The sequence below is a fragment of the Tachypleus tridentatus genome, chromosome 9 (genome assembly GCF_004210375.1).
Source record: "Tachypleus tridentatus isolate NWPU-2018 chromosome 9, ASM421037v1, whole genome shotgun sequence".
Classification (NCBI taxonomy): domain Eukaryota; kingdom Metazoa; phylum Arthropoda; class Merostomata; order Xiphosura; family Limulidae; genus Tachypleus; species Tachypleus tridentatus.
This window is the reverse complement of record NC_134833.1, coordinates 103958733-103985723: the sequence shown is the minus strand read 5'-3', so window position 1 is coordinate 103985723 and position 26991 is coordinate 103958733. Positions and strand designations below refer to the sequence as shown.

Genomic DNA, 26991 nt, shown 5'->3' with positions numbered 1-26991 from the left:
GTAATTTTATGTTTCATAGCTGGAGAACCAAAGATCCAGAAACGTGAGAAGCATTTTCATCAGACACTTTTTATCCACCGGTGTAACAGAGGTTGTAAAATATGGTCCCTATAAAAATGTGCATTAAAGGTATACTTTTGCAGGATAAAAAGTTAGTATATGGAACATGGTTTATTCATACTTGACTCTGTTTCAATCATCATTATAAGTGCTCGTATCCCCTGTGAAGATGACCCTCTTTCTACATTATTTCCCATTGAACAAAGAGGATTGAATATGCTGTTTGTTTATTTGTTTTTGAATTTCGCGCAAAACTACACGAGGCCTATCTGCGCTAGCCGTCTCTAATTTAGCAGTGTAAAACTAGAGGGAAAGCAGCTAGTCATCACCACCCATCGCCAACTATTGGGCTACCTTTTTACCAACGAATAATGGGATTGACCGTTGGATCATAACGCCACCACGGCTGAAAGGGCGAACATGTTTGGTGCGACGGGGGAATATGTTCTATTAACACGAGTTTGAATATGCTAATTAATAAGTCACATAATAAATACAGCTACAAAGAAGTCACGGTGGAACGCATGTATCACAACAATGTTTTGACGTTGTTTTTTTTGGCTTTTTGTACCACCGAAAATTTATCGCTTTTGTGAAGGGTATGTAGTAGCCCTTTCAGACGCAAAATATCCATACACTCAAATCATAAATCGATATTTAGATCAGGGATTTATAATTCTCAGTACTGGATTACTCCTTGTACTTAACATCACCGAAAAACAAAGAAATTTAGAACAAATTAAAACACCCGAGTTATCCAGAAAAAAAAATTGCAAAAATGTCGTACCCCAGTATGATAAGTAACGTACAACTGGCTACTTGTGAAACTGTAGATAAATGTATATGAAGGTTAGTGGCAAAAGCCTTCCGCCTCTAGGAACAATACTCAATATAACAAAAAAGGATCTCCGTCTGAAAAGCGACATAAGTCAAGAGCGCACAAGCTTCTTCCAGGACATATCCAAGAAAGAAAGACCAATGGTAAAACTTTATACAAGTGGTATCTAGCCAGGAGAAACGACAGTACGTAGTGACACTAAAGAAATAATATATGTGCCTCTAATAACTATTATAAGTCTCCGAAAGTAACATCGGTGCGTCGCAAAATGTTTTCATAGAGATTCATGGTCGTTGTTGAATACTTTACTTACTGTCAGAATCAATGTTTTGATCTCTGTTTACCAGACAAAAATATCGGCTTTGTAAAGAAACGAAGCCAAAATGATGTGGATTAACCAACTCTATCGTACAGTTGTCGTACACCTTAAGCAACTGGACAATGGAACGAGCATTCGTGCTATTCTATAAAGAGTTATACCAGTCAAGTCGACGTATCCAGCGCCTATGAATTTCTGTACAATTGCTTCGTTTATTTGTTTTGAATTTCGCCCAAAGCTACACGAAGGCTGCCTACGCTAGCCGTTTCTGTCTTAGCAGTATAAAACTAGAAGAAAGACAGCAAGTTATCACCACCCATCGCCAAATCTTGGACTACTCATTTACCAACGAATGGCGGGGTTGACCATCACATTATAACGTCCTCACGGCTGAAATGGTGACGAGGTTTCGAACTCGCCATCTTCAGATTGTGCGTTGAGCGCCCTAATCACCTGGTCATACTGGGTTAATGTGCAATCAGCTACTAGGAAACAATCGTCCCCCACACTAAACATATTATGGAGAGCATGAAAAGCAGAGTGGTGTACATTGAACGTGATAGCCATACATTAGAAATCACTCTGTTGGGTTATTATCGAGATATAGCGTGTCCGGACGTATTGAGCTTTAATGATGTGGTGTGGTTCCAAAATCTTTTGAATACAACATATTCAACTATTTTAATACGTCAATTATATTGTTACTTAAGTCAACACGATTCATTTGTTAAAATATAATGCTTCTCATGCTACAAGCAGAAAGCAACCTATTAGACCTCTAGCATACAAATAGTCTTCATTGACAATGGATATTTCTTATTGTATCTATAATATCACCGATCATGAACAGTATATAATATAATACAACTTATGTTGTTGCTCTAGCTCTCACTTAACCTGTAAATTTGAGTCTTTTTTTTTTCTAGTTTTGTTTTTTCATATTTTCAGTTAGAATATAGCAACTCTTACAATATGGGGCTGCGATATTCTTAGTTAGAGACATTCCAACAGGTAAGATATTCCCTCTAGTAACAGTACAGTTGAAATATTTAATAAACATTTAACTAAGCATGCAGTGTTATGATAAATGACTAAAAGCGAATTTCTGAGAAATGATTAGACAGTCTTAAAATGAAAGAGATCTGTTTTGAAATATAAGACACGAACACCTAACTTAATAATTCTGGCAAAAAAATACGCAACATACAAAACCTTACATTTTAAGGTGCAACTTAATTTGTATTATTACGTTTGTATAAACAATAGGACTTTGTCTCTCATTTGACTTTTCAGGACACTTTTCCGTCAATCACATAAAAGTAATTTGATTACTAGTCTTCCTTCATTCTCATGCAATAATAACATGAGAAGGATAACTTCCAAGTTATATAATCAAACAAATCAACAATGAGATTACAATTACCAAGAAAACGCTAGTCTTATGATATTATATATGTGTATACATAAAACAGTAAAGAGTGAACATGTAACCCAAGTCTGTAAACAATATTCTAATTCTTCGTTCCCTCACAGATCAATGTGCTATCGCTGAGTCTGACTATTGGTGATCCAATGCTAGAAATATAAAATTAATTTTGAAACTTACACAAAGTATTATTGTAAGATGATAAATGATTTAAAGCCATTCATAACAATGACTCTCAAATTACGAGTCAAACGCCCTAAGCCTCGTCACACCAAAATATGCTCGATCTTTCAGCCATGGGGCCGTTATAATGTAACAGTTAATCCTACTATTCGTTGGTACAAGAGTAGCCCAGCAGTTGGGTGGGTGGTAATGACTAGCTTCGTCCCCTCTAGTCTTACATTGCTAAATTAGGGACGGCTGAAATAGATACACCTCGTGTAGCTTTGTGTGAAGTTCAAAAACAAACAATTTTTTTTTTCCTAACTAGCTCAAGATATAAAATATGAAGTACATTTTCTGTACGGAGACCTTAAAATTATTATGCATTTGTTTGGCGTTGAATATGTTCCGCGCTATACTTTATGCTAAATGAATACGAAACTTTTATCATTATTAGCTTTACCTAAACTAATTTTTGGTGGGTTTTTTTACATTTAATCTTTTCTCTTCCTTCCCACTTTGGAACGTTGTGATAACGTGTCACCAAAATTTATAGCTTGCATTATATCAGCGTTTATGTAACTTTATGTTATTTCTAATAAAACTAAATTGCAACATTAAAAAACGCTTATAATTTCGAGTTTTTTAATTTCATAACAAACTGATTTATTACTGTATGTGTAAATGTTTCACTTTTAGAAGTAAAAAGTGTTCTCATAAATGATAACTTAACGGCTTGTATGTAAAGAATATTTTTACCATAAAGCCAATATAATTAAACCAAATGGTAGCTTTACCCTGTATGTTGGTTTTTCATAACTCTAGACTCTTTGCGTAGTAACTTTCTTCTGCATGCGACATGTTAATTGTGTGGTTGATGAACTCAACTTTATCAAACCGGAGAAGTATTGATGGTAATATACGTTGTACATGTATAATATGCACGGTTTTAATATATTTCTCTAAATTTAACTCAGTCCGCATAAAATCTAGACACGTAAGATAAAACGTTTCGTACATATCAAAATTAATTTATTTCAGAATTCAAATTAATAAACGATCTTTAATAATATGATCCTACTTATACACTTTTGTCTAGTTTCTTGGAATTCTGGTCTTACAATATTTTCTTTTCCTTTTTTCTTAGAGTAACGACATCCACCATTCGTAAAGGTCTACAAAAAACAGAACTTGTTTATGATCCTCTGTCAACGCGAACAAAGAAGAATATTCAAATTTGAATATCCTTTCATTTATTTAGATAGCTCTTCGTCGTAAATGTTTTCTTTATCTGAGGAAACCAGTGTAAAATTCTATTTTTCATGTGATATTTGGTGACATTTCATCTCTTGCATTACTTTGAAATATACTACAATCTACGTAAAAACTTGACAATAAACACCCTTGATCTATACTTGGAATCGCGCTGTCAACACTTCCATCATGTAAAGGCTTATGACCTCAGTGATTGAATACCACAGTTAACTCACGGTAACTGATATTCAACCGAAACGGTGTCATTATCCTCAGGAGACATTGAAATTAAATCTCTTCTCAAAGTTATCAAGTTTTACAAGCAGCTAAGGTATGGAGTGCTTGTATCAGACTTCTAACATCTTTCGAATGAAAAGACAAGAAATTTAAAAACTCGTATACGAAGCGTAAAGAGTGTGCGGTCAAAGTTTCTCTTACCCTTCTACTCGCTTCCCTAAAACTACTTTAATAATTATTATTAAATGTTGGACACCGCTCTCAATTCAGTTTACTAGGGAACATATAAACACACGTATGAGATAAACAGCATGATTTCATAAGTATCTTGGAAAAGGCGAGAACTTGATTAAGGGATTGTTAAAAAAAAAAAGTGTTAAATATATCTTATTTTGAATTTCGTTAGTCGAAATCATATTAACAGCAAACGATTTCAAGAAATATATGAAAATATTACATTGTTATGAGCTGTATTTGTTACTAGAATGTGAAGTGTTGTTATAAGTGAAAGTTGTCTTCTTCCTGCTGTGTTAACGGTTTTTCAGTGTTATATTTTGGATATAATAACGTGTGTTTCCGTCACTGATTGAATACAGTAAAGTGTGTTTCCTTCACTAGATGAATACAGTAATATGTATCTCTTTCATTGTTTCAGTGTAATAAAGTGTGTTTATTAGTTGTTTTTATATTTTTTATCTTCTTTAAAATGCTGTGATATGTCTCCAAAATATAACAGTTTATTGAAGAATTTACTCTTTTTCAATATTTTTTTAAGTTTTAATAATATTTCAAAGAAATAAAGACTAGAGGAAAAGCAGCTAGTCATCACCGACCGCTGCCAACTCTTGGGCTACTCTTTTACCAACTAATAGTGGAATTAACCATAAATTTATAACTCCCCTACGATTGAAGAGCCAAAATGTTTGGTGTAACGGGGATTCGAACCCGCGACCCTCAGATTATGGGTCGAGCTACCCTAACTACCTAACCATATCGGTCTTGAATAAAGTTTACACGTGTTAAATTCTCCTTTCTTCTGTTACATTTACTAATATGAGTGGTCACTTGAAATGAGCAGTTATGGCTTGTATCCGAAATGAAAACATGGCATTATCCGATGATATTCAAAATAATAATATTTACTCTTTGTTTTTCAGGTCTCCAGGTTTTAAATCCCCATGACGACAGAAAAGAAAAATTCTCAGAAATTGGAGCCGTGCGTAAGATTATGTTAAAATACTATTTAAGTTAGTTTAAAAATCGAACTTAAATGAGCCGGGAATAACATTTATTTCAAGTTAGTTATCAATAAAATCGAGTTAGATTTTTGTATTTAAATAATTACACTGCTAAATTCCAAATCATGATATCAGCCATTGTTTTGTATCGTTTTTCGTTTACCTACTGCTTGTTCTCGATGGTTCAGCTGCAAGTCTGAGACTTATACTGCTAAAATTCGAGTTTAGATACCTTATATATGAAGAACATGCATAGCCTATTGTGTAACTTTATGCTGAACAACAAGCAAACAAAACTGCTTATTTAAAAATAAATAAAATAACCCGGATGTGATGCCCAATCATCAAACTAGGAACTTACTTCATTGGGTAAATAATAGGGGGGGTGACGAAAGTTTGTTTGTTTGTTTGTTTTTTGAACTTTGCACAAAGCTACTCGAGGGCTATCTGTTATCTGTGCTAGCCGTCCCTAATTTAGTAGTGTAAGACTAGAGGGAAGGCAGCTAGTCATCACCACCCACCGCCAACTCTTGGGCTACTCTTTTACCAACGAATAGTGGGATTGACCGTAATATTATAACGCCCCCACGGCTGGGAGGGCGAGCATGTTTGGCGCGACGGGGATGCGAACACGCGACCCTCAGATTACGAGTCGCACGCCTTAACACGCTTGGTCATGCCGGGCCAGGGGACGAAAGTACAAGGCGATTATCATTTATAATTTGATAAGAGTTGCTAGTTATATTATTTTAGGTACGTACTTTCAAAAAACCCAAACTAACATCAAGGAACTGCGCAATGCATTATTTGTACAGCATCAAGTTCCAGACGTCGTAGTGATAGAATGCAATCAATATTTAAGTGAAGGAAATAACTAAGTGACAGTTCTAGGTAATTAAAATACGTATTTGTTTATTAACCGAGCCATCACTAAGTTATCTGTTTAAATGTTTATTATTAAGCAAAGTAATAAGATTAATACATGAAATACCTCTGATGTATTAAATAAAATTATGAATTCGATAAATCCATAGATTTGATCGTAGTCATATGAAATCAATACTTCAACATTTGAAAGGTATAAAAAATAGGGAAGGATGTCATTAGACTTATACCGTACTTTAAATAAGTTAACCATGTTACGAAACGAAGAACATTTTCATGTAAATTTTAGAAAAACATTGAGCATGTGTTTTTGTGTAAAAACAGGAGTTGTTGTTTTTTAATTGTTGTTGCCATAACGTTCCCAGAAGTCTCATCTTCCAAGCAGCTTGATCCTATCTACCAAGGAACTATTGGGTATTACTGATATAATAATAATGGCCAAAATAGCACTGTACAATTCCTTATTCCAAGCGTTTATTATCGAACACTGGAAGGAATACAGGATATTGAAGAACCAGTTTGTACCTTGAAAACTACTCCCCTCTCCATATGCTCATCACGAAACAAATGATAAAACTATGCAACAAGTAATAACAAAATCCTTAAAACAACCTACTTATTTGCCAGAAAAACTTTTGTTCTTCCTTAATAAAAACGTATTCACAAGTTTTTCAGCTGAAAACAAGCTAGTGCACAACCAAGTGAGACTTTAAAGAAACGTTTTGCATTAAGAACAAGAAATGTTTAATTCTAACATTGGCAAAGATCTGGTTGAGAATTTTTTAGCTAAAACCAAAGGTATATTTTAGTCAAAGGTAAAAAACTAATTCTAATTACATTACATGAGTATTTCGATTATTTTACTTCTTAGCCAACATGAAATTTTCCTGATAATGAAAGTGTCATATGTCTAATGTCAGGCCCTTCAGAAGCCATGACTTTAGTCTACATACTTTCAGAGGTGTTTCACACACAAACAAATACTACAGAAATTATTTTCATAACCGATCGTCAATAAATTGCGTAACCAAAGCATATCTTAAATGAGATGAGAATTTTAATTCTTCTTTGTTTATTTATTCTAATACAAAACCGTAGAATAGGCTATCTGCACTTTGTCCACTACAAGGAATCAATCCTGGAATTTTAACGTTGTAAGTCCTTAAGCTTACCACTTACCCACTGGGGAACTTTAATTATTTTTGTCTAATTTTTTCATTAATTATCATTGCCAATTTGAAATCAATTATCCGAAAAGTTTTTCAACTTTTTTTTTATTACCTGAAGTACAAGTTAGCATGTCATTATAAGACAAAATTACTGAAAAGTTCTATGTTCAGTTGTTTTAATGACTTTGTACATCGACTAGCTTTATCGCAACACAAGATATTTGAAATTGATGGCGATGTTTTTTGGATGACATATGGTGGCAAGTAAGAAACATAAGATGAAAACTGAAAGTACCTAATTTTCAATACCGTTTAATTTCCTACTAAGTGAAAACAAAGATATGTAAGAGAAAAAATCAAAATTATATTTCAAAAAATATATAAACACCGTAGGATCATAAATTTAAGTTCCAGTATTATCTTAAAAAGATAAAAAAAGTTTGCTCTTAGTCTGTATATCAGAGACTAATTTGTCCATGAGCGAAAAATATTCTATTGGATCTATACAACGACATAAAAACTTATCTCTTACTAGCTCAAAATATTTATAACCAACCACATGTTAGGTTTTTTATCGTAATAAGTTGTACATAATAAATAACCTATATGGAAAAACATAGGTACATAGTTGGTATTCATACAGACACCATATACATAGATAATGTGTGTTTTTTCTACCAAAGCCACATCAGGCTATCTGCTGAGCCCACCGAGGAGAATCGAACACCTGATTTTAGCTTTGTAAATCCGTAGGCTTACCGCTGTGCGAGCGGGGGGCTACATTCATAATATACCACTTATGGAAGGCATCAAATCTATATAAACATTACAAAATGATCAATAGCCGAAAAAATTTTACCCAGAAAGAAAAACACCGGCAGCCCCCAAAACATAGAGCGACTAGTGTTAAGTGAATTGGTGAGCGAGATCCCGTGGTTAACGTGTTCATATAATGAATACGAGAGTTTGACGTTCGAGGCCCTTTGCTGCAAAAACGCGCATTGGGAAGTTCCCGAGCTCTCATATCTACTTTTCGATACACTAACCACTAGGTCAGATTTTCTCAAACTTGGAGACGAAAGAAAGTGTTGGGGGTGTAAAAATATGCAAGATACACAATACTGTTAAGGTACTCAGTATCTATAGGGCAATCAGAATGTGAAAGGTATTGAAATACTTGGTGGTAAAAATGTGTGAGTACTTATAAAAGCTTATGTCTAGACGAATGTCTCTCATTAGCAAATCTGTTATTTTTTACTAGTAATATTATTTCAAGATTCACGCAAGTTTTATTTTTCTGAAGCCTTTACTCAAAGCCTTGCGTATGAAAGATATCTTTTACCCTGTTTGCGGAAACTAGATAAAATTAAGCGCTAGTTATAAAATATTACTTGATTTTTTGCTTTAATTTGGTTAACATTTCCCTCAATTTCTATTTTATGACTTCGTAAATATTTTTTTTACTTCAAACTGATGGTCGTAGGTTCGAATCACCGTCACACCCAACATACTCGCTCTTCAGCCGTGAGGGCGATATAACGTGACGATAAATCCCACTACTCGTTGATAAAAACGTAACCCAAGATTTGGTGATGGGTGCTGATGATTCAAATTTTCATTCTGTGTGAAATTGGAAGATGAAAGTGCATTAGCCCTCTATCAGAAACAAAAATTAGAGCACTATTCTTTTATATGAAGTGGAGAAAACAAACTTGCTTTCCTGCGTTATGCTCGTTTAACCCTTAAATTACTTACGTTTTTTTATACAGTTCACTAGCACTAATGTCAATACACTGCAAAATAATGTTTTCTATTAATAATAGGTAGGCAAACAACAATTTGTAAGCATAAGGAAAAGCTTTATTGTAGTATATTCTGCCGTCAATAAAAAAAATCCGTATGCTTATAGGACCAAGCCTTCTGTTGTGTTTTATTCACACCATTTTTCGGCTTTACGGTATTTTGCAAAGAAGTGCTTTATGTGTCAATCCAAATTGTAATAAGTCGGACGTGGTCTTCTGGTTAGCGTACTAGTGTGCATCCGATCATTCTGATTCGCAGGCCGGTTGTAAAAACGAGTTCAGCACTTTGAGACTGCGAGTGTATTGTAAGTGTACTGGTCAAACACCATTATTTTGTCATTTGATACTAACCCACTTCAAAATTAGGGATGAATGGGCGCATGGATGAATGGTCCTTAAGTAGTTTTTGGCGAATATTTAAAAATAAAGTGCGATGTGAGTAGGTGGGGAAATGAATATCTTTAGAAATAAAGTGCGATTTGAGTAGGTGGAGAAATGAATATCTTTAGAAATAAAGTGCGATATGAGTAGGTGGAGAAATGAATATCTTTAGAAATAAAGTGCGATGTGAGTAGGTGGAGAAATGAATATCTTTAGAAATAAAGTGCGATATGAATAGGTGGGGAAATGAATATCTTTAGAAATAAAGTGCGATTTGAGTAGGTGGAGAAATGAATATCTTTAGAAATAAAGTGCGATTTGAGTAGGTGGAGAAATGAATATCTTTAGAAATAAAGTGCGATATGAGTAGGTGGGGAAATGAATATCTTTAGAAATAAAGTGCGATGTGAGTAGGTGGAGAAATGAATATCTTTAGAAATAAAGTGCGATGTGAGTAGGTGGGGAAATGAACATCTTTATTAACACCGTAATCATTTGGTATTTGTGTTAGAATATTGGTTTCTTTGGTTATAAGTGTCAGTTTTATTAAAATGTCTCCCAGTGGTACAGCACTATGTCTGCAGACTTACAACGTTATAAACCGGATTTCGATACCCGTGGTGAGCAGAACACGGGTAACCCATGGTGTAGCTTTGCGCTTAACTACTAATAAACAAACAAATTTATTTTAAAAAATGAATTCGTGACATTAAAACCTGGACTTCAATGTATTATTTGACGCGCTACCGTTAGGCCTCGCAGCAATTAGCCATTTACATTTATTAAAACAAACATATATATATTTGTGTTACAGGTTTTTAAAAGTTGTCAATATTCCTAATAAGCTGAAATAAACTTTTTTAATCTCAGAGATTTCTTATTTGTTCATTCAACCTTTCTAGCACAAACTGTACATCCTTCCCCCATGACCATAACTTCATTTAATTTTAAAGCGTGTGTGTGTTTGTGTTTTTCTTACAGCAAAGCCACATCGGGCTATCTGCTCAACCCACCGAGGGGAATCGAACCCCTGATTTTAGCGTTGTAAGTTTTAAAGCAGCATTATTCACGTGAAAAAGTGCAGTTATTTGTAAAACCAGGTATTTTAATAAGAAAAATATTTTTCCCAATTTTAAATACTAACTAACTAAAAGGAAGACTTGCCTTCGAGGAAGTTTGGCAGGACCAAGTGGTTAAGGCAGCTAATTAGCAATCTATGAGTCGGAATTCAAATCCCTTTCCAATCCACTCGCCCTTTCAGTTGTGGAAATTTTATAATGTGACGATAAAGCCCACTATTCGTTGATAAAAGAGTTGCCAAAAAATTGGCGGTGAATGGTGATAGCTAGGCACCTTTCCCTCTACTATTTCACTTTTAAATTAGGGGCGGCTAACGCATATAGTTCTAGTGTAGCTTTAGACGAGCTTCCATACAAACCAGTCTTTTAGAGCATTCGATTAAAGTATGTTTAACAACGTGAGTTAACAATAAATAAATTAATATCAATCTAATTATTACAGGTTTTAATTTTCTAGTATGTTGATTTATAACATTACGATTTTAAATTATTTTTGATTTAAGTTTCTTTTTAATGGAAAGCATACGTTTCCTTTTAATTATTTTAGTTTTGACCTGTACAGTTAGCTTAATGTGATTAAAATATTTTAAAAGAATCAATGCAAGTTATTCGTAACCAATGTTTGGTTTTAAAATATATCATCGTAGCAGGTGAAAAGGTAGTGTTAGTGACTTTAGATAAATAAAGCAAATGCCCTAGATTTAATCGTTTGCTTGTGTTTTAACGCAAAGCTACACAATGGGCTAAATGTTCTTTGTTCACCGCGGGAAACGAGCCCCAAATTTTGACGTTGTAAATCAGTAAACTTACTGTTGACTGAACTGGAAAAAGCAATATTTAAAATTGGTTTTTGGATAAAGAATTGTCTCTTAACAAGCTTTTCTTTTGGTTTATGAACCTCTTTTGATCATCATATTTGTAAAATGCAAAAATAATTGTATCCAGTTGTCATCCTTTAACATTTATTACAATTTTGTTATTGAAGATATGTAGATAACATGCGTGAAACATATAAGAATAATAATAGTACGACAATAATGTTTCTTAAAATAAATATGCTCGTAGTTAGGTTTCGGTGAAACAATTATATTCATAATTCATTTTTCTCATTCCCTGTGATGGGGAGAGCCCAGATAGCCCATTGTACACCTTGGTGCTTAATTTAAACCAACCAACCATCTTTTATTGTGACTCATTATTTGTTTATAGGTGAAGAAACTATTGAATTTTTCTCTTTCCTTAAAATTGCGCTGTGTAAAAATACAACAAACATGCCAAGCTTAAAAATAAATGAATAAATGGGGGCGTCTACTTCCCCTATTGTGAGCTGTACTTCACGCATCCTTTGCCCCTTACGAAGGGTTCTGTTATACGCCGGCCATCAAACACTACTTTCGTTTAACGGTTTAACGTAAGCTTCACTTATATTTTTCCCATTAACCTCCTCGCTTAGTTAAAACCTCATTCACGGTATTAAGACTGTAATATTGATGTGGCTACGAAGTTTGAACCATTCGTTAAGTTACTTATCCATTTTAGTTCCGTGTTTTTGAGTTCAGGTGAGTTACTTCACTAAACTTCACTGAAACCGGTTTAGCCAGTTTCACACAAGAACTTGTGTGACCATACTGAAACAAAGTGTTAATCGGTAAACACGTAACGAAATTTAGTGATTTGTGTTCAAGCATTAGCGTTGTCAACATCTCCCACTGATATCTCCTGTGTTACATTGGGTAAAATCATAGCAATAGCTAAAATGTTGACAGAGTTTAAACGTGGCAGAATTGTCGAGCTGCAAAAGCAAGGTCTCTTTAAACGTGCCATCGCTGGTGCGATTGGGCGTAATAAAACTGCTGTTTCAAATTTCTTAAAAGACCCTGAAGGATACGAAACGAGAATTTCAAGTGGTCGGCCCAAGAAAATTTCGCCGGCGTTGAGCAGAAGGATTCGACGAATTGTCCGGCAAGACCCCAGCCGATCGTCGAATCAGATTAAGGCCCTCACGGATGCAGAATGCAGCTCAAGAATAATAAGACAGCATCTACGAGAGAAAAAGCTTTAAAAACCGTAAACGTCTTCAAAGGCCACGCTTCCTTCCACACACGAAACAGCTCGGTTAAACTTTGCTGAAAAGCACCAAACATGGGACGCAAAAAAGTGGACAAAGGTTTTGTTCTCTGATGAGAAAAAATTTAACCTGGATGGTCCAGATAGCTTCCAACGTTACTAGCACGATAAGGATATCCCACCGGAGACATTTTCTACACGACACAGTGGAGGATATTTTATCATGATCTGGGGTGCTTTCTCCTTCCATGGAACAATGGAGGTTATGCAGGGGCGTTAAACAGCAGCTAGCTACATTAGCGTGTTGGAGAGAGCATCCTTATTGACTGAAGGTTCTCGCTTGTGTGGAAATAACTAAATTTTTCAACAGGACAGCACTGCAATCCACGATGCCCGCAGGACAAAGGACTTTTTCATGGCGAATAACGTAATTCTTTTGGACCATCCAGCGTGTTCGTTCGAACTGAACTCCATTGAAAATGTTTGAGGGTGGACGGCAAGGGAAGTCTATAGAAATGGACGTCAATTCCAAACAGTGCATGATCTTCGTGAAGCCATCTTCACCACTTGGAATAACATTCGAGCCAGCCTTCTGCAAACGCTTATATCGACCATGCTAAAGCGAATGTTTGCAGTTATTCGCAATGACAGCCGTGAAACTCACAACCTAGACCTCTTGTTGGGCATTTCCTACCCTGTTTAGGACTTCTTTTTGGTATGGTCTTAAACTTTCGACCAGCTAGTATTTAGGCTAATTTCATAGTGTTCATATTTTCCCTATGAAATGCTAAATTTTTTTTTTATTTTCCCTTTTCTTATGTTCATCTTTCGAAGCTCTAATCAAATAATTGGTTGAGTATAACAACGCAAAATGCATATTTTTTTATGTACATTGGCCTGAAGATTTTGGCCAGAATTGTATGAAGCAACAAAAATTACACGAAGAAACGAGCTACGCAAACCCGTTCAACAGAATCTGTGCGCTTATTTAAAAATAGTTTTTCATATGAATACAGACTTCAAAATTTTATTTTGTTTTGAATTGAACAAATCTTTTTATCGCTAAAATGTTCGTAAGTGGTATATAAAGCAATAGTTAGGTTATTTCGATTATGTAGGATTTACAACTCCTAACAAAGAAAGTAGGCAAAAAAAGCATTCAAATTACGAAACAGGTTATTTTTTAATCACGTGTTCACACCAAAGAGAAATGCAATCTTGTAACACGTAATAGAATGACTTCATAGTACTCATACTTATTGATGCTTACGTGTTAACCATAGACTAACTGAAGAGTAAGTCTCTTACAAATTTATTTAGATGTAAAAGAAACTTTTTTCTCTAAATTACTTTCGTATCGACTTACTTTTAGATCCACGATGCTCTTGCTTACAGCGTTTCTAATAATATGTGAGTGACTCAAAAAATGTCCAAACAATTTATGAATATTGCAGTTAATCCAACTAACTACCGTTTAGATTTTCTATGTATTTAATAAAGCAAATGAGTGATTTAAACCAAATTCCTTGATCAATTGTTTACAAATGGTTGTGAAAGGTAAAAAAACATAAAATTACTCGATACTATTCACTACATGATCCCTAGCAGTATCAATCAGTACAAATCAATTCAGTGGTAAAAAAAGTTGTTACTGGAAGTTGTAAAATACAGATTAATTGTTTTAATAGTCTTGACAGTAGAATATACAATTAAAATAAAGTAAAGAGCATAAAATGCCGAATTCTTGGTATTGTTATTACACAATGCATACAAGTGTGAAAGTGTAAATCACTGAACAAATCTTGAATTTTAAGAAATTAGGTGTTATTTTCAGTAGATGAATATATTGGAGGATAAAACTATTTAATGATCCTTGAAATATATACATTCTTATTTCATTTCTACTAACCAGTTGATATATGATCAGTGATGTCGAGAAAACCAACTTGTAGAGAAAAATATATGTGTAAAAACGGCTCGTTTGGGTTGAGAAAAATTTTTTTACGTAGAGGAGCGAACAACGTTTCGACCTTCTTCGGTCATCGTCAGGTTCACAAAGAAAGAAAGAGGTAACTGACCAGAAGCTGACCACATGTTTGAAAGGGGTTGTGTAACTGTGTGTCGAAATGTAGAGGGCGTGCTTAGATGTTTGAATATATAATTTTATATTATTTATTTTGTTATTATTATTTATTATATAATTTTTAATATAGGTATAAAGGGGTTCCTTTGTATTGGTTCATTTTGGGCTTGAGTTGTTGTATAAGTAAGACTTCTTTAATTTTGCGTTTGTTTATGTTTGTTTCTTTATTTAGTATTTGAGTGTTTTATAAGGTTATGTTGTGTTTATTTGACTTGCAGTCTTCGAAAAGTCACCTTCACATGTAAAAACATGTCAAAGCTGTATGTTTATGATTTGGCCCAATGATTCGTTTCTTGTTTGATATTACTGGTAATGCTGTTTTTATACTGTCGTTATTACTGTATTCAGTTTGGACATTCTCTTTACAAAATATAGTCACAGATGGTGGCCGTTTTCTCATGCCGATTGTGTTCCAGTGTAGCTTTGATATTAATGTATGCTTTTGATGAGCTATTACTCCGTTAAATACCCAAAACATGATATTGGTTTCAACTATTTTTATTCGGAAAATTAAGCAACTGTCTGTATCGATGCTTTTCTTATTATATTTCGTGACTGTTGCATCTTATTGTGTATCATGCTCACCCTGACCTAATTACCCTTTAATTTGACAGCAAACCATAAACTAGCAGAACCTTAAACGATATCTTACCCTCTTCTATCATTACAATACTCACGACCTAAATCAAAGGCGAGCTACAAATTAATCCTAAACAATCTCGTTCTCCCTATCACTAGTCTATCAGTTCAAAATGTACTACCTTCCCTTTTGTCTATCAGATCAAAATGTACTACCTTCCCTTTTGTCTATCAGTTAAAATGTACTACCTTCCCTTTTGTCTATCAGTTCAAAGTGTATTAGCCTATTCTTAGTCTATCAGTTCAAAATGTACTACCTTCCCTTTTGTCTATCAGTTCAAAATGTACTACCTTCCATTTTGTCTATCAGTTCAAAATGTACTACCTTCCCTCTAGTCTATCAGTTCAAAATGTACTACCTTCCTTCTTGTCTATCAGTTCAAAATGTACTACCTCCCCTCTAGTCTATCAGTTCAAAATGTACTACCTTCCTTCTTGTCTATCAGTTCAAAATGTACTACCTTCCTTCTTGTCTATCAGTTCAAAGTGTATTAGCCTATTCTTAGTCTATCAGTTCAAAATGTACTACCTTCCCTCTCGTCTATCAGTTCAAAATGTACTACCTTCCCTCTTGTCTATCAGTTCAAAGTGTATTAGCTTCTTCTTAGTCTATCAGTTCAAAATGTGCTAACTTCTTTCTAGTCTATCACTTCAAAATGTACTACCTACCCTCTAGTCTATCAGTTCAAAATGTACAAACTTCCCTTTTGTCTATCAGTTCAAAATGTACTAACTTCCCTTTTGTCTATCAGTTCAAAATGTACTACCTTCCCTCTAGTCCATCAGTTCAAAATGTACTACCTTCCTTCTTGTCTATCAGTTCAAAGTGTACTACCTTCCTTCTTGTCTATCAGTTCAAAGTGTATTAGCCTATTCTTAGTCTATCAGTTCAAAATGTACTACCTACCCTCTAGTCTATCAGTTCAAAATCTACCACCTTCACTCTAATCTATCAATTCAATATATTCTACCGTTCCTCTAGTCTACTAGTTCAAAATGTGCTAACTTCTTTTCAGTCTATCAGCTCAAAATGTACAACCTTCCCTCTAGTGTATCAGTTCAAAATGTGCGAGCTTCTTTCTAGTCTATCAGTTCAAAATAAGTGTAGCTCTTGAGTATCTTTGAGCGAACGTCTGAAAACAAACAAGTAAAGAGAACAGTGGCATTTTCTCCGAAAGTAATCTAACTCAACAACTCTGAAAACAAACAAGTCTTAACATTTTATTTTGCTTTTTTACTAATTTCTCTTTTATTATCCAAAAAATCACCATACTGAAAAGGAACTAAAAATTTGTAAGAAGATACTGTTCCACAGATTTTTATTATTATTTTTCTCGGATGCCTCAAAGATTTCTTTAAATTTTCCTTTCTGTAATCAGTGTGGTTACCACTTTCATCTATTTACATATCTTAAACATTTGTTTACCTTCTGAAGCTGTTGTACTACTTATATCCACGTGATTGACAATAATGCATTGTATCATTCGACCAATTACTAGCTGTTACTTATTTGTATGTTTACGAAATATGTCATGTTTAGTAAGTATAGCTCTAGCTTTTGCGTTACAAAACATTGAAGCAATTAAAAAACAGTGGCTTATTTTTGCAAAATACACTTAAAATTGCGTTGCAAGTATTAGTATTTCGAAGTTCTTCTATTACCCATCTAGGTCTGTGAAATTTCTAATTAAAGATTAATATCCTTGTGGGCAACAGGTACTCAAAGACAAGAGCGAGTATAAATGGCAGATCTACAAATTGAAAACTTTTAAATTCTAAATATCACAATAATGTTACACAGAAACGCTGAAAAAACTAAAAGTGTAAACTGCAACAACAATATCTTTATGATATTCGTGGGTCCAGTTTCAAAATTATTTAAATTCTGCTGTCGTAGTTCCTTATTAATTTGTTAAGCTCTTTCGAGAAATACTAAAACTGACCAATCATATATTGAAAAGAGTATGTCGTGAATACATCTGATGATGAGAATCATTCATATTACAATTATTTTATGACAACAAAAGAAAGCATTTATTACTATTACTAACTGACGGTCTTTTCTAAATCTGATCATCCATAATTAATTTGAAACACACAAAGAACCATACTTCACAATGAAACCAAAATTTTACGGTATTGAGATGTTGAATTTACTCTGCTTCATTTATTTGATACACATATCATAATGCTAAACAGGTAAATATGCGCCGCATTGCAAAAACATTCTTCCAAGACTCTACATTTTAATAATTTTTCAACGTATAAATCGATCCCTTTATTTATATTGAATTCAACAACCAAAATTTTCCAGAAATTAATAAACTAGCCTACAGTACACGATATCACAGTAAAATAAACAAAGGACTTGTTATTTGTTCTAAACGTTATAATAGTTTCCCAAAAGTTGTTTTCCCTGGAATACACTTCTTAATCTTAATGGAAATGCTCAATGATTAGAAATCGTTGACGTATACTTTCAGACACAAAGAACTCATACCCTATCAAATGTAATTATGAAATGCCTGTTAAAGAAACAAAACTAAAGAAAAATAAACTCTACTTACTTCTTCTATCTTGGAGCGGTCATTTACTGAGTTGGTGGTCTGAGTAGAATGATATGGCCGTCTGAGTAGCATCGTTTCACGTGGCATACTGTTTGACACTCCTTTCTGTATATGCCAACCACATACCCACAGAAATGATATTGTGAAAACCAACATCCAATTATTTATGCTTCTAGCGAAGAAGAGAGTACATAAATAACTCATTTCAGAGTTGTTATGGCAAACAAGAATTATTCTTAAAATCTAGTCCCTCTGACCAACTTTTCACGCCAAGATCCTACACACCTCCTTTTTACACCAAATTTCTCGACTAAGAGCTTGATATTAACAGATCTTCTTATTTGATGAATATTTGAAAATCCTCTATTAAAACAAAAATAAGAAGTTTGAAATTCTCGATTTCAAAGAGAATTTCTTTAGTGTTTTTGTTGATTGTCGTAACAAAAGTAATCCACCTATTTGTCGTTGTTGTTCTATCAGTTAGCTGCGCGAATAATAAATTAACCATAAGCATATAAAACAAATGACTGCTGGCTGTAAAACTTAGAGACCATTTGCAGGAAACCTTCTCTGTTAGTAACAAACATAAAGAACTTAAATACACTGATTTTAGATGCGTTACTAGAAACAGTTTGTGATAAATAAACGTTTTATTAGTTAATACGTGATCGTTTCCTGTACGAGACGGTTACGTGAAATTTCCCATTAAGAAAGTCTGCTTTCTGGACTTATATTTACAAACCACTTAAAAATATACTAGTGCTGCAGATGGAACGCATATTTCTTTGTTTAAAAACTTACCAATTCTTAACATAAGCAAAGGCTTGAATAAACTATGGTATGATTTTATTTATAAAAACATTAACGTTGTTTATTTTGAATACAGTTATCTTTGTAACCGAATTGAAGTAACCTGTTATCTTAACAGCCAAAAACAATACCTTTAATTATATTGGTTGTTAACTAAAACGTCAGTTTACAACCGCAGCGATGTAACAACGCTTAAATCTTACATACGTTCGGAGACCGACAAATAAAAACTTACGTAGGAGACTCTGCGTCTCAAGGGTTGGCATTAGCTTGTAAGTACTGAAGATTCTATTTCGTTTCCAGTTTTATCACGACACATCGCACGTCACAGAACACAGTCACGTGTCATAAGGACTGTGGTTTACATCTTGGTTATGTAGATCTCTCTGTGTTCGTTAATTAATCGCATACTGTCCCTACTTACGTACTTAAACTCTGGGGTTGGGGTGGAGGAAATAAAGAAGACTTGATCCTAATTTCAAGGCTACTATTCGAGTTGAATCGGTCAATGGAAATAAAGTTTGTTTGTTTTTGCAAGTATATAACAGCCAGTGTAAGTGGTTTTCATAGAATATTTCAGAATTTAAAACCTAGAATATTACTAGGTACAACTTAATTAGCTGAAAATAGACTAGAATTAGAAATATTATTCGTTTCTTGCCAAATACATTAACATTTTTGTCGAGTATCATGTGGAAGTTTAAGTAGAAAGTTTTTGTTTTGTTTTTTAATTTCGCACAAAGCTACTCGAGGGCTATCTGCGCTAGCCGTCCCTAATTTAGAAGTGTAAGACTAGAGGAAAGATAGCTAGTCATCACCACCTACCGCCAACTCTTAAGCTACTTTTTTACCAACGAATAGTGGGATTGACCGTCAGATTATAACGCCCCCACGGCTGAAATGGCGAGCATGTTTGGCGCGACGGGGATGCGAACCCGCGATCTTCAGATTACGAGTCGAGTGCCTTAATAACCTGACCATGCCGGGCCTAAATAGAAAAGCATTTACCCAAAACAATTTGTGTAAGTTATCTCTTTGTAATGCATTAGTATAAAAAATGATTTAGTTGCAATCGGGCATGTTGTTGTACGTTCGAAATAACACCCGTCTTTCCAAATCCACGTACAAATTGAAGATATTAAAGTAAATGCATAAATCTATGCTGTAAATAAGGCATTGAACAGAAAACTAAGACTGAAGTTTTACTTTCAGTTTCACAAGAACAGATGATACAATCATAATTGGTTGTTGATCTTCATAGTTTCATAATTGAAGCAAATTTTCCTTTTAATGAGGATAAAGAGTTTGGTGATTGACATACGACAACACACATTCAACACACAAGTCAGTCTTTATAGTTTACTAAACGAAAATATACTTTTAAATAAACCGCTTTCATTCCACTTATTAAATAGCACGGCATAGCCAGGCGGTTCAGACACTCGACTGGTAATCTCAGTGTTGTAGGTTCGAATCTCCGTCACACCAAACATGCTCGTTGTTTCAGCTGTGACTGGGATAAGGAGGAGGCTCTAATGTGACCGTCAATTTCCATATTTATTAGGAAAAGAGTAGACCACGCATTGGCGGTGAGTGGTGATGACTAGCTGACTTGAGTCTAGTCTTACGCTGCTAAATTAGGGAAGGCTACCGCAGATAGCCCTTGTGTAGCTTTGCGCAAAATTCAAACTAATCCATTTGTTAAATTCAACGAAGCGGTTTAATGATATTGCGTGTCTTTGTGACATTAAGAACTTGTACCATTATACTTGAAGAATGTAATGTGAATCTACAAGTTTCAAGTCATTTGAATTATGGGCAGAGTTAAGCAATAAATAACACTGTTGTTTTAGAACTAAGCTACGTGCTGCGTCCCCCGTGGGGAACAGAAGTTCGAATTTTAACGTTATAAGTTCGTACACTTTTCGCTTGTACACTGAAGAGTATAAATGAAACAAACTCTCACAAAACTAAAAAGTATGATTTTCCCTTAACACTTTGAACTACCTTTACTCCACACATATTTATACCTGTAGGTAACTCTTCCCGTAAGTAACCACGTCATCTGGAGTTGTTGGTCTTACGTGTGACTTTAGATAAAGTGGATAAAACATACAGACTCAGTTAAGTGGTATGAGACATATAAAACATTGATTTTATTTTTTTTATTTTTCTCTACACAGATACAGCTGCCCAGATGTCCAACACATCGCCCGCTCACTCATTCAACGTATTAATTTGTCAGTCAGACCAAGGATTACACGCAACTATTTAGAATAGAAGTTTACAGGTGGGATGAAGAGAAACTGAAGTTTCTGAACATCACAGAGGTTTCTTAGGCCTGTGCCAAGATACTTTAAACCCAAATATCTACTGAGAACAAACAAACGAAACAATAAATCTCATAAAATTGCCAGTTGTCACGCATGCGTACGTCGCATTAGAACTTTGTAGACGGCTACTTTTTTGCAAGAAAAAGAAAATGCACTGATTCATTTAGGTGTAAATACGAACAATTTGTCCAACCAATAAAACGAATATGGACAAATAAACAATTCCTAAATATCAGTGATTTATTATCAATTCTTAAAAGTAGATCAAAATCGTCAATGAAATGTTCAACTTTAAGATTTATATATAAGATCGGGGAAATAGGATAAATATACTATTTAACTAATTAATTAATCAGGTTTTACTGAAACGGAAAATAGAAGGGGTGTATAATAAAACAATTATTGACTGGTGATTTAAGGAAACAGATCATTTGCTGCCCTCATAAAACGGCAATAATTGTTCAATGTGTAAACTTAGCACGTTTATTAAACTAAATAAAAATAATATTAACTATATATCCCAAATCAACATTTGCTCTGAGTCTAATGGTTTTTCTGAAATTAACTAAGTGCTAGGATCCGCAAGCTCAATGTTTATTTTATTCCTTTTATAATTGAACTGCTTGTTTATTGTATGGTTTGTTATACAGATCAAACGTAACCATGTTTAAACATAAAATAAGCTTCACTACAATTTTCCACTCATAGAAATCGTGAGCTGAGTGGATTAATTTAATTATCTTCAAACTTTGATAGCAAAGTTAATAAATTCCATCAGATGCATGGTAAAACCAACTTAAACAGCTAACAGATTCCTAATATTTCTATTATAATATTACTAGAACGTAGCTGAAGAGCGGTACACACAATATGGAAAGTAAATCATTTAGATAAAAATACCTTAAGTAATTACATCTTGAAACTATGCCTCCTGATCAAACTTCTAATACCACATAATTAACTAGAGGGAAAATGTTAATCATATTAAGCCCTCAAAAAATACGAAAATGTGTCTTTATGTCCGTCGTTATTAATGAAAGCAGATCCTTTTTGGCAAGACTTGAGGAATAATATTCAATATATATCCACCAACTTTCATCGAGATCCTATCATGTCTCCCAGTGGCTCAACGGTATGTCTGCGGATTTAAAATGCTAAAAATTTGGGTTCCGATACCCGTGATGGGCAGAGCACAGATAGCCCATTGAGTAGCTTTGTGCTTAATTCAAAACTACAACAACAAAAGACCCTATCGCATTTTACTGAGTTATAGAGTAAAGACAGTGTGAAAAATCGGTCCTCACGTTAACAGTAATGGTTGTTTATTTTTTTTGTATGCTTGAGCTAAGCCTTTAACATTAATAGTCCAAAAGCTACTAACTTCTAAATTGGGTCATACTCCAAATGTATAACAACATTCGTCCATATCTATTCAGCCGTTTTGGAATAAAATTTGTTGACAAACAAACTAACACCCACCCACACACTTATAACTGTCTCGAAGAATGATTCACCTAAATAACACCAATGCACAGCAATAACTTGTTTGCTTGATTTCAATCAAAGCTACACAATAGACTATCTGCGCTTTATCGAATACGGGAATTGAATCGCGGATGTTAGTGTTATGAGTCTGTAAATTTGCAGTTCCCCACTGAGGGCATGACATTAACTTAATAACCCCACTTTTCTCTGTTACGCAATCAACTAAAAGTCGAAACTTCATAACGTTCTGTAAAACTAGTCCTCTTCAACCTGTAAATAAGGCCATAAATATGGTCCCATGGTTCGTGTCCTGTTACCACAAAGTAAAAATCAAACAACATACATTTCGCTTTTAAGCCGTGAGTGTCATCTCACCACTTGATCTGACAAGAGTTGATGGTGGGTGGTGTTGACTATCTGCCTTCTCTTTAGTCTATCAATTCAAAATTAGGATCGGCTAAGAGAGATAACCCACACGTATCTTTGCTTAAAGTCGTTAAAACAAAAGCATTAAGAGTAACTTGACTGAACAAAGAGTAGCAGCACAAATGCTAATTTGGATGGACGAAGGACAGAGTTAATCTGGCTGTAAGGAACTGTAGATCGACACCTTTCTTATTGCTGACGGCTTGATATCCTTTCCCTTAAAATTGATACAACAAAAAATTACATTTTACTCTTTTTATATGGAGCTATTTGACGTAAATATAATATTAAATAGTCTTACTTGAGTATATGTTTCTATCTATTTGAACTTAAGCACAAAGCTACACAGTAGATTTTCTGTGCTCTGCTCACCACAGGTATCGAAACGGGTATTGAATACATTTTATTTATTACTTATTCTCTAGCACCTCTAGAAATAATGTTGACGTTTTTCTGAACTAGGATTTTTAGACCGCCGAGCACTTTATATTGACGGCAATTATAACAATCAGTTGGCACCAGCGCATTATACTATATACTATAGATGTAGTATATCGTAAAGTCGTAATAAGATTGTAATAATATATCGCCTAATACACTTTATGCGTCTTCACGAAATTTGGCAAGCTTTCAGTAAACATTGTAAGTCTTATGTGCAGAAAAAACATCAGAATTTCTAGCAAAAATTAGTGATTTAATAAAGGAAGATGAATATTGAGTTGAGTACAACATGTTTTCTTCATTTATTTGATCAAAAACACTATATGTAAACTAACATAATAATAACAAAATAGACAAATGTTAATTTTTTATTTTACTTCTCTTGCTAGTTGTCATTTAGTTTATCACACCTGAAATTTGAGAAAAGCATTGTAAAGTGTGAATTGCTTAAACAAAACAATGTTAGTAGTATGGACAATAAATTATAAAGAAAACTGTCAAATAAAGAGCAATGAAGAGTATAAGGATGTGCAGTACATGCATCGCTAGGTGCTTAAAAGATTCGGGGCTCGGGCACACAGGCGCGGAAATTGTCGGCGTTTAATTTTGATATCAATCATGGTTTTCTGTTATGATTTTTTAAGACACCAACTGGGGTTCGGGGCTCAATCAGATAGACATGACCCTAAAGTGACTCCTCTGACGTGCAGATTTTCTGGTTTATCAGATGCTTACCAAAAGAAAATTTAAGTTTTTACGTATATTATCAACAGATTAATCTCTATATCTTAGCTCACCATATTAATCAACGTTTGAAATAGACCAACCTGTATACATCAACAGTATTTCTCTTGAAATGAATAATTTGCCAGAAAGAGGCTGAATGCAACCTGAAAGGATCACCTGTTTTAACCCCTAACGACATTAGGCAGTAGTCTGTTGTTTGTCAATCAGTCAGCAAACAATAAATGATTTCATATAAGGGACGCTTAACGTTGCAGTTTGTCATGGCGTCAGTTAAACGTGCGCACGCCATGAATCTTGAGAAGAAATAGGCACGCTGTAAGCTACAACAGAGCATGATATATCAACTTCTAATGAAGAAATAAAAATATATGTTACTGTTGATTTTCGTTTTATTTTCTCTTGCAACAGAATACTTTCGGAGATCCTGCGGAAGTACATCTCGTACAATAATCATGTACGTGAAGAAATAACCACCGTCGAAAAGGATTAAGGTCAGCTAGCGCTACCTATCTGCGGCACTGCAAATTATATTGGTGTGTTGAAACTGGAAGATGTATAGGTCATTGTGCACTTTGTCACAATGGTATTATTTGAGAAATTTTAAATATTTGCATTGTTTAAGTGTTTTATAGGCACAATGAGTCTCACACATAAGCTATCATTGATTTAAAATATAACCACGAACACCGAAAGCCTAATACTACAAATTACCTTTCTATCTCTTTTCTGAAGTGCTCTTTAGAAAGAATAATTTATATTGCAACAATTACACCTTTATCTCTATTCTGAAATGGTTTGCTTGCTTGAATTTGAATTTCGCGCAAAGCTACACAAGAGCTATCTGCGTTAGCTGTCCCTAATTTAGCACCATCTCTTGGGCTTCTCTTTTACCAACGAATAATATGATTGGCAGTCACCTAATAACGCCGCCACTACTGAAAGGGCGAGCATGTTTGGTGTGAGGTGGATTCGAGCCCCTGACCCTCAGATTACTAGTCGAACGCTTTAACCAGCCTGGCCATGCCGGATATCTGAAACGGCATCATATATGTTATTTTCTGCCTCCTCGTGACACAGTGGAAAAGCTACGGACATACGACGCTAGAAACCGGGTTTTGATACCCGTGATGGGAAAAGTACAAATAGCCCATTGTGTAGATTTGTGCTTAATTACAAACAAACAATATACAGTTACGACAGAAAGTGTTCGTACGCCTGCGTCCCGAGTGGTCTTTTGCTCATAACTTAAAAAATGTCACGAGTAGGCTAATAGAAGTATAATATATTATAAGTATTATACTAACACATATCTACATAAATTTTTATGTAAATTACACAACAAATAAACTGTTTATAAGCAAAGAACCAAAAATAGGAGGAGCAGAAAGTGTTCGTACAGTTCAAAACGTGTGAAAAAACAGATATTCCCGTAACAATTTTGTTTAGTTTGGGGAATAAACTACATTATACCATTCCAAAACTACACACTGGGTTCATAATTATTGGAATTTAGCCAGCACAAAATGTACTTCCGGCAACTTAGCGTCATCTTCGTCATTATCTGCTTGGTTATCATGGCGAACAAAAAACAACTGTCCAGTGATTTAAAAAACCGAATTATTGTAAAATACAAGTCTCGTGTATCTCTTTCCGGTATTGCTACACAACTGAATGTGCCGAAATATACTGTTCAAAGCATGATTGCCAAGTGTAAGCTTACAGGATCAACTGCTAACCTCCCTCGTTCCGGACGCCCCACCAAAATTCCAGAGAGAACCAAGAGGGAGGTTCTCAGAGACGTTAGTAGGAACCCTCGTTTAACACGTAATGACATAGAGAAACTGGTAAGGGATACTGGGGTTGAAGAAAGCACCTCTCAGTTACGAACATGTTACGCTATTCTGGGTTCAAAGCATGTCGTCCTCGTAGAACTTCATATTTAAAGCCTGTTCATTTAGAAACACGATTGAGGCATGCAATAAAGCATGTAGATAAACCCTTTACCTATTGGAAGAGTATTCTTTGGTCAGACGAGCTTTTCGGCCACAATGATGTTCGCTATATTTTCCGTAAGAAGGGGGAACGAAATATTCCAAAAAACCCCGTCCCTGTAGTTAAAAACGGAGGTGGCTCGATCATGCTATGGGGTTTTTTCAGCTCTTCTGGTGTAGGCAGCCGTCACCGCGTCAACGGAATCACGAAAAAAGAAGAGTAAGTTGATATATTAGGCACTCATATCAAGGATGATGCTCGGAACTTGCGGCTTGGGCGTCGTTGGATCTTCCAGCACGACAATGACCCTAAACACACATCGAAATATGTGCTATCCTTGTTGCAGAGGAACCATATAAGCGTTCTGGAGTGGCCATCGCAGTCACCCGATCTCAACCCAATTGAAAATGTTTGGCATGAATTGAAGATCAGGGTTCATCAGCGTCATCCGAAAAACTTGCAAGAGTTGGAGGCCTTCTGTGAAGAAAAAT

General features: G+C 34.7%; 1 protein-coding gene across 6 annotated transcripts in view; it reads right to left on the bottom strand.

Moving 5' to 3' along the window:
* LOC143225948 (uncharacterized) overlaps positions 1–19507 on the bottom strand; it is a 52219-nt gene extending 32712 nt beyond the window's left edge. Inside the window, exons 1-2 of one of the 6 annotated variants that reach the window (XM_076456211.1) lie at positions 19208–19507; positions 18267–18629 (exon numbers count right to left, since the gene is read on the bottom strand). In XM_076456211.1, coding sequence (XP_076312326.1) covers positions 18267–18470 — 204 coding nt within the window. In that variant the 5' untranslated portion in view covers positions 18471–18629; positions 19208–19507. The other 5 variants (XM_076456209.1, XM_076456208.1, XM_076456210.1 and 2 more) reach the window with 5 other exon arrangements.
* Positions 19508–26991: the final 7484 nt, after the last annotated feature.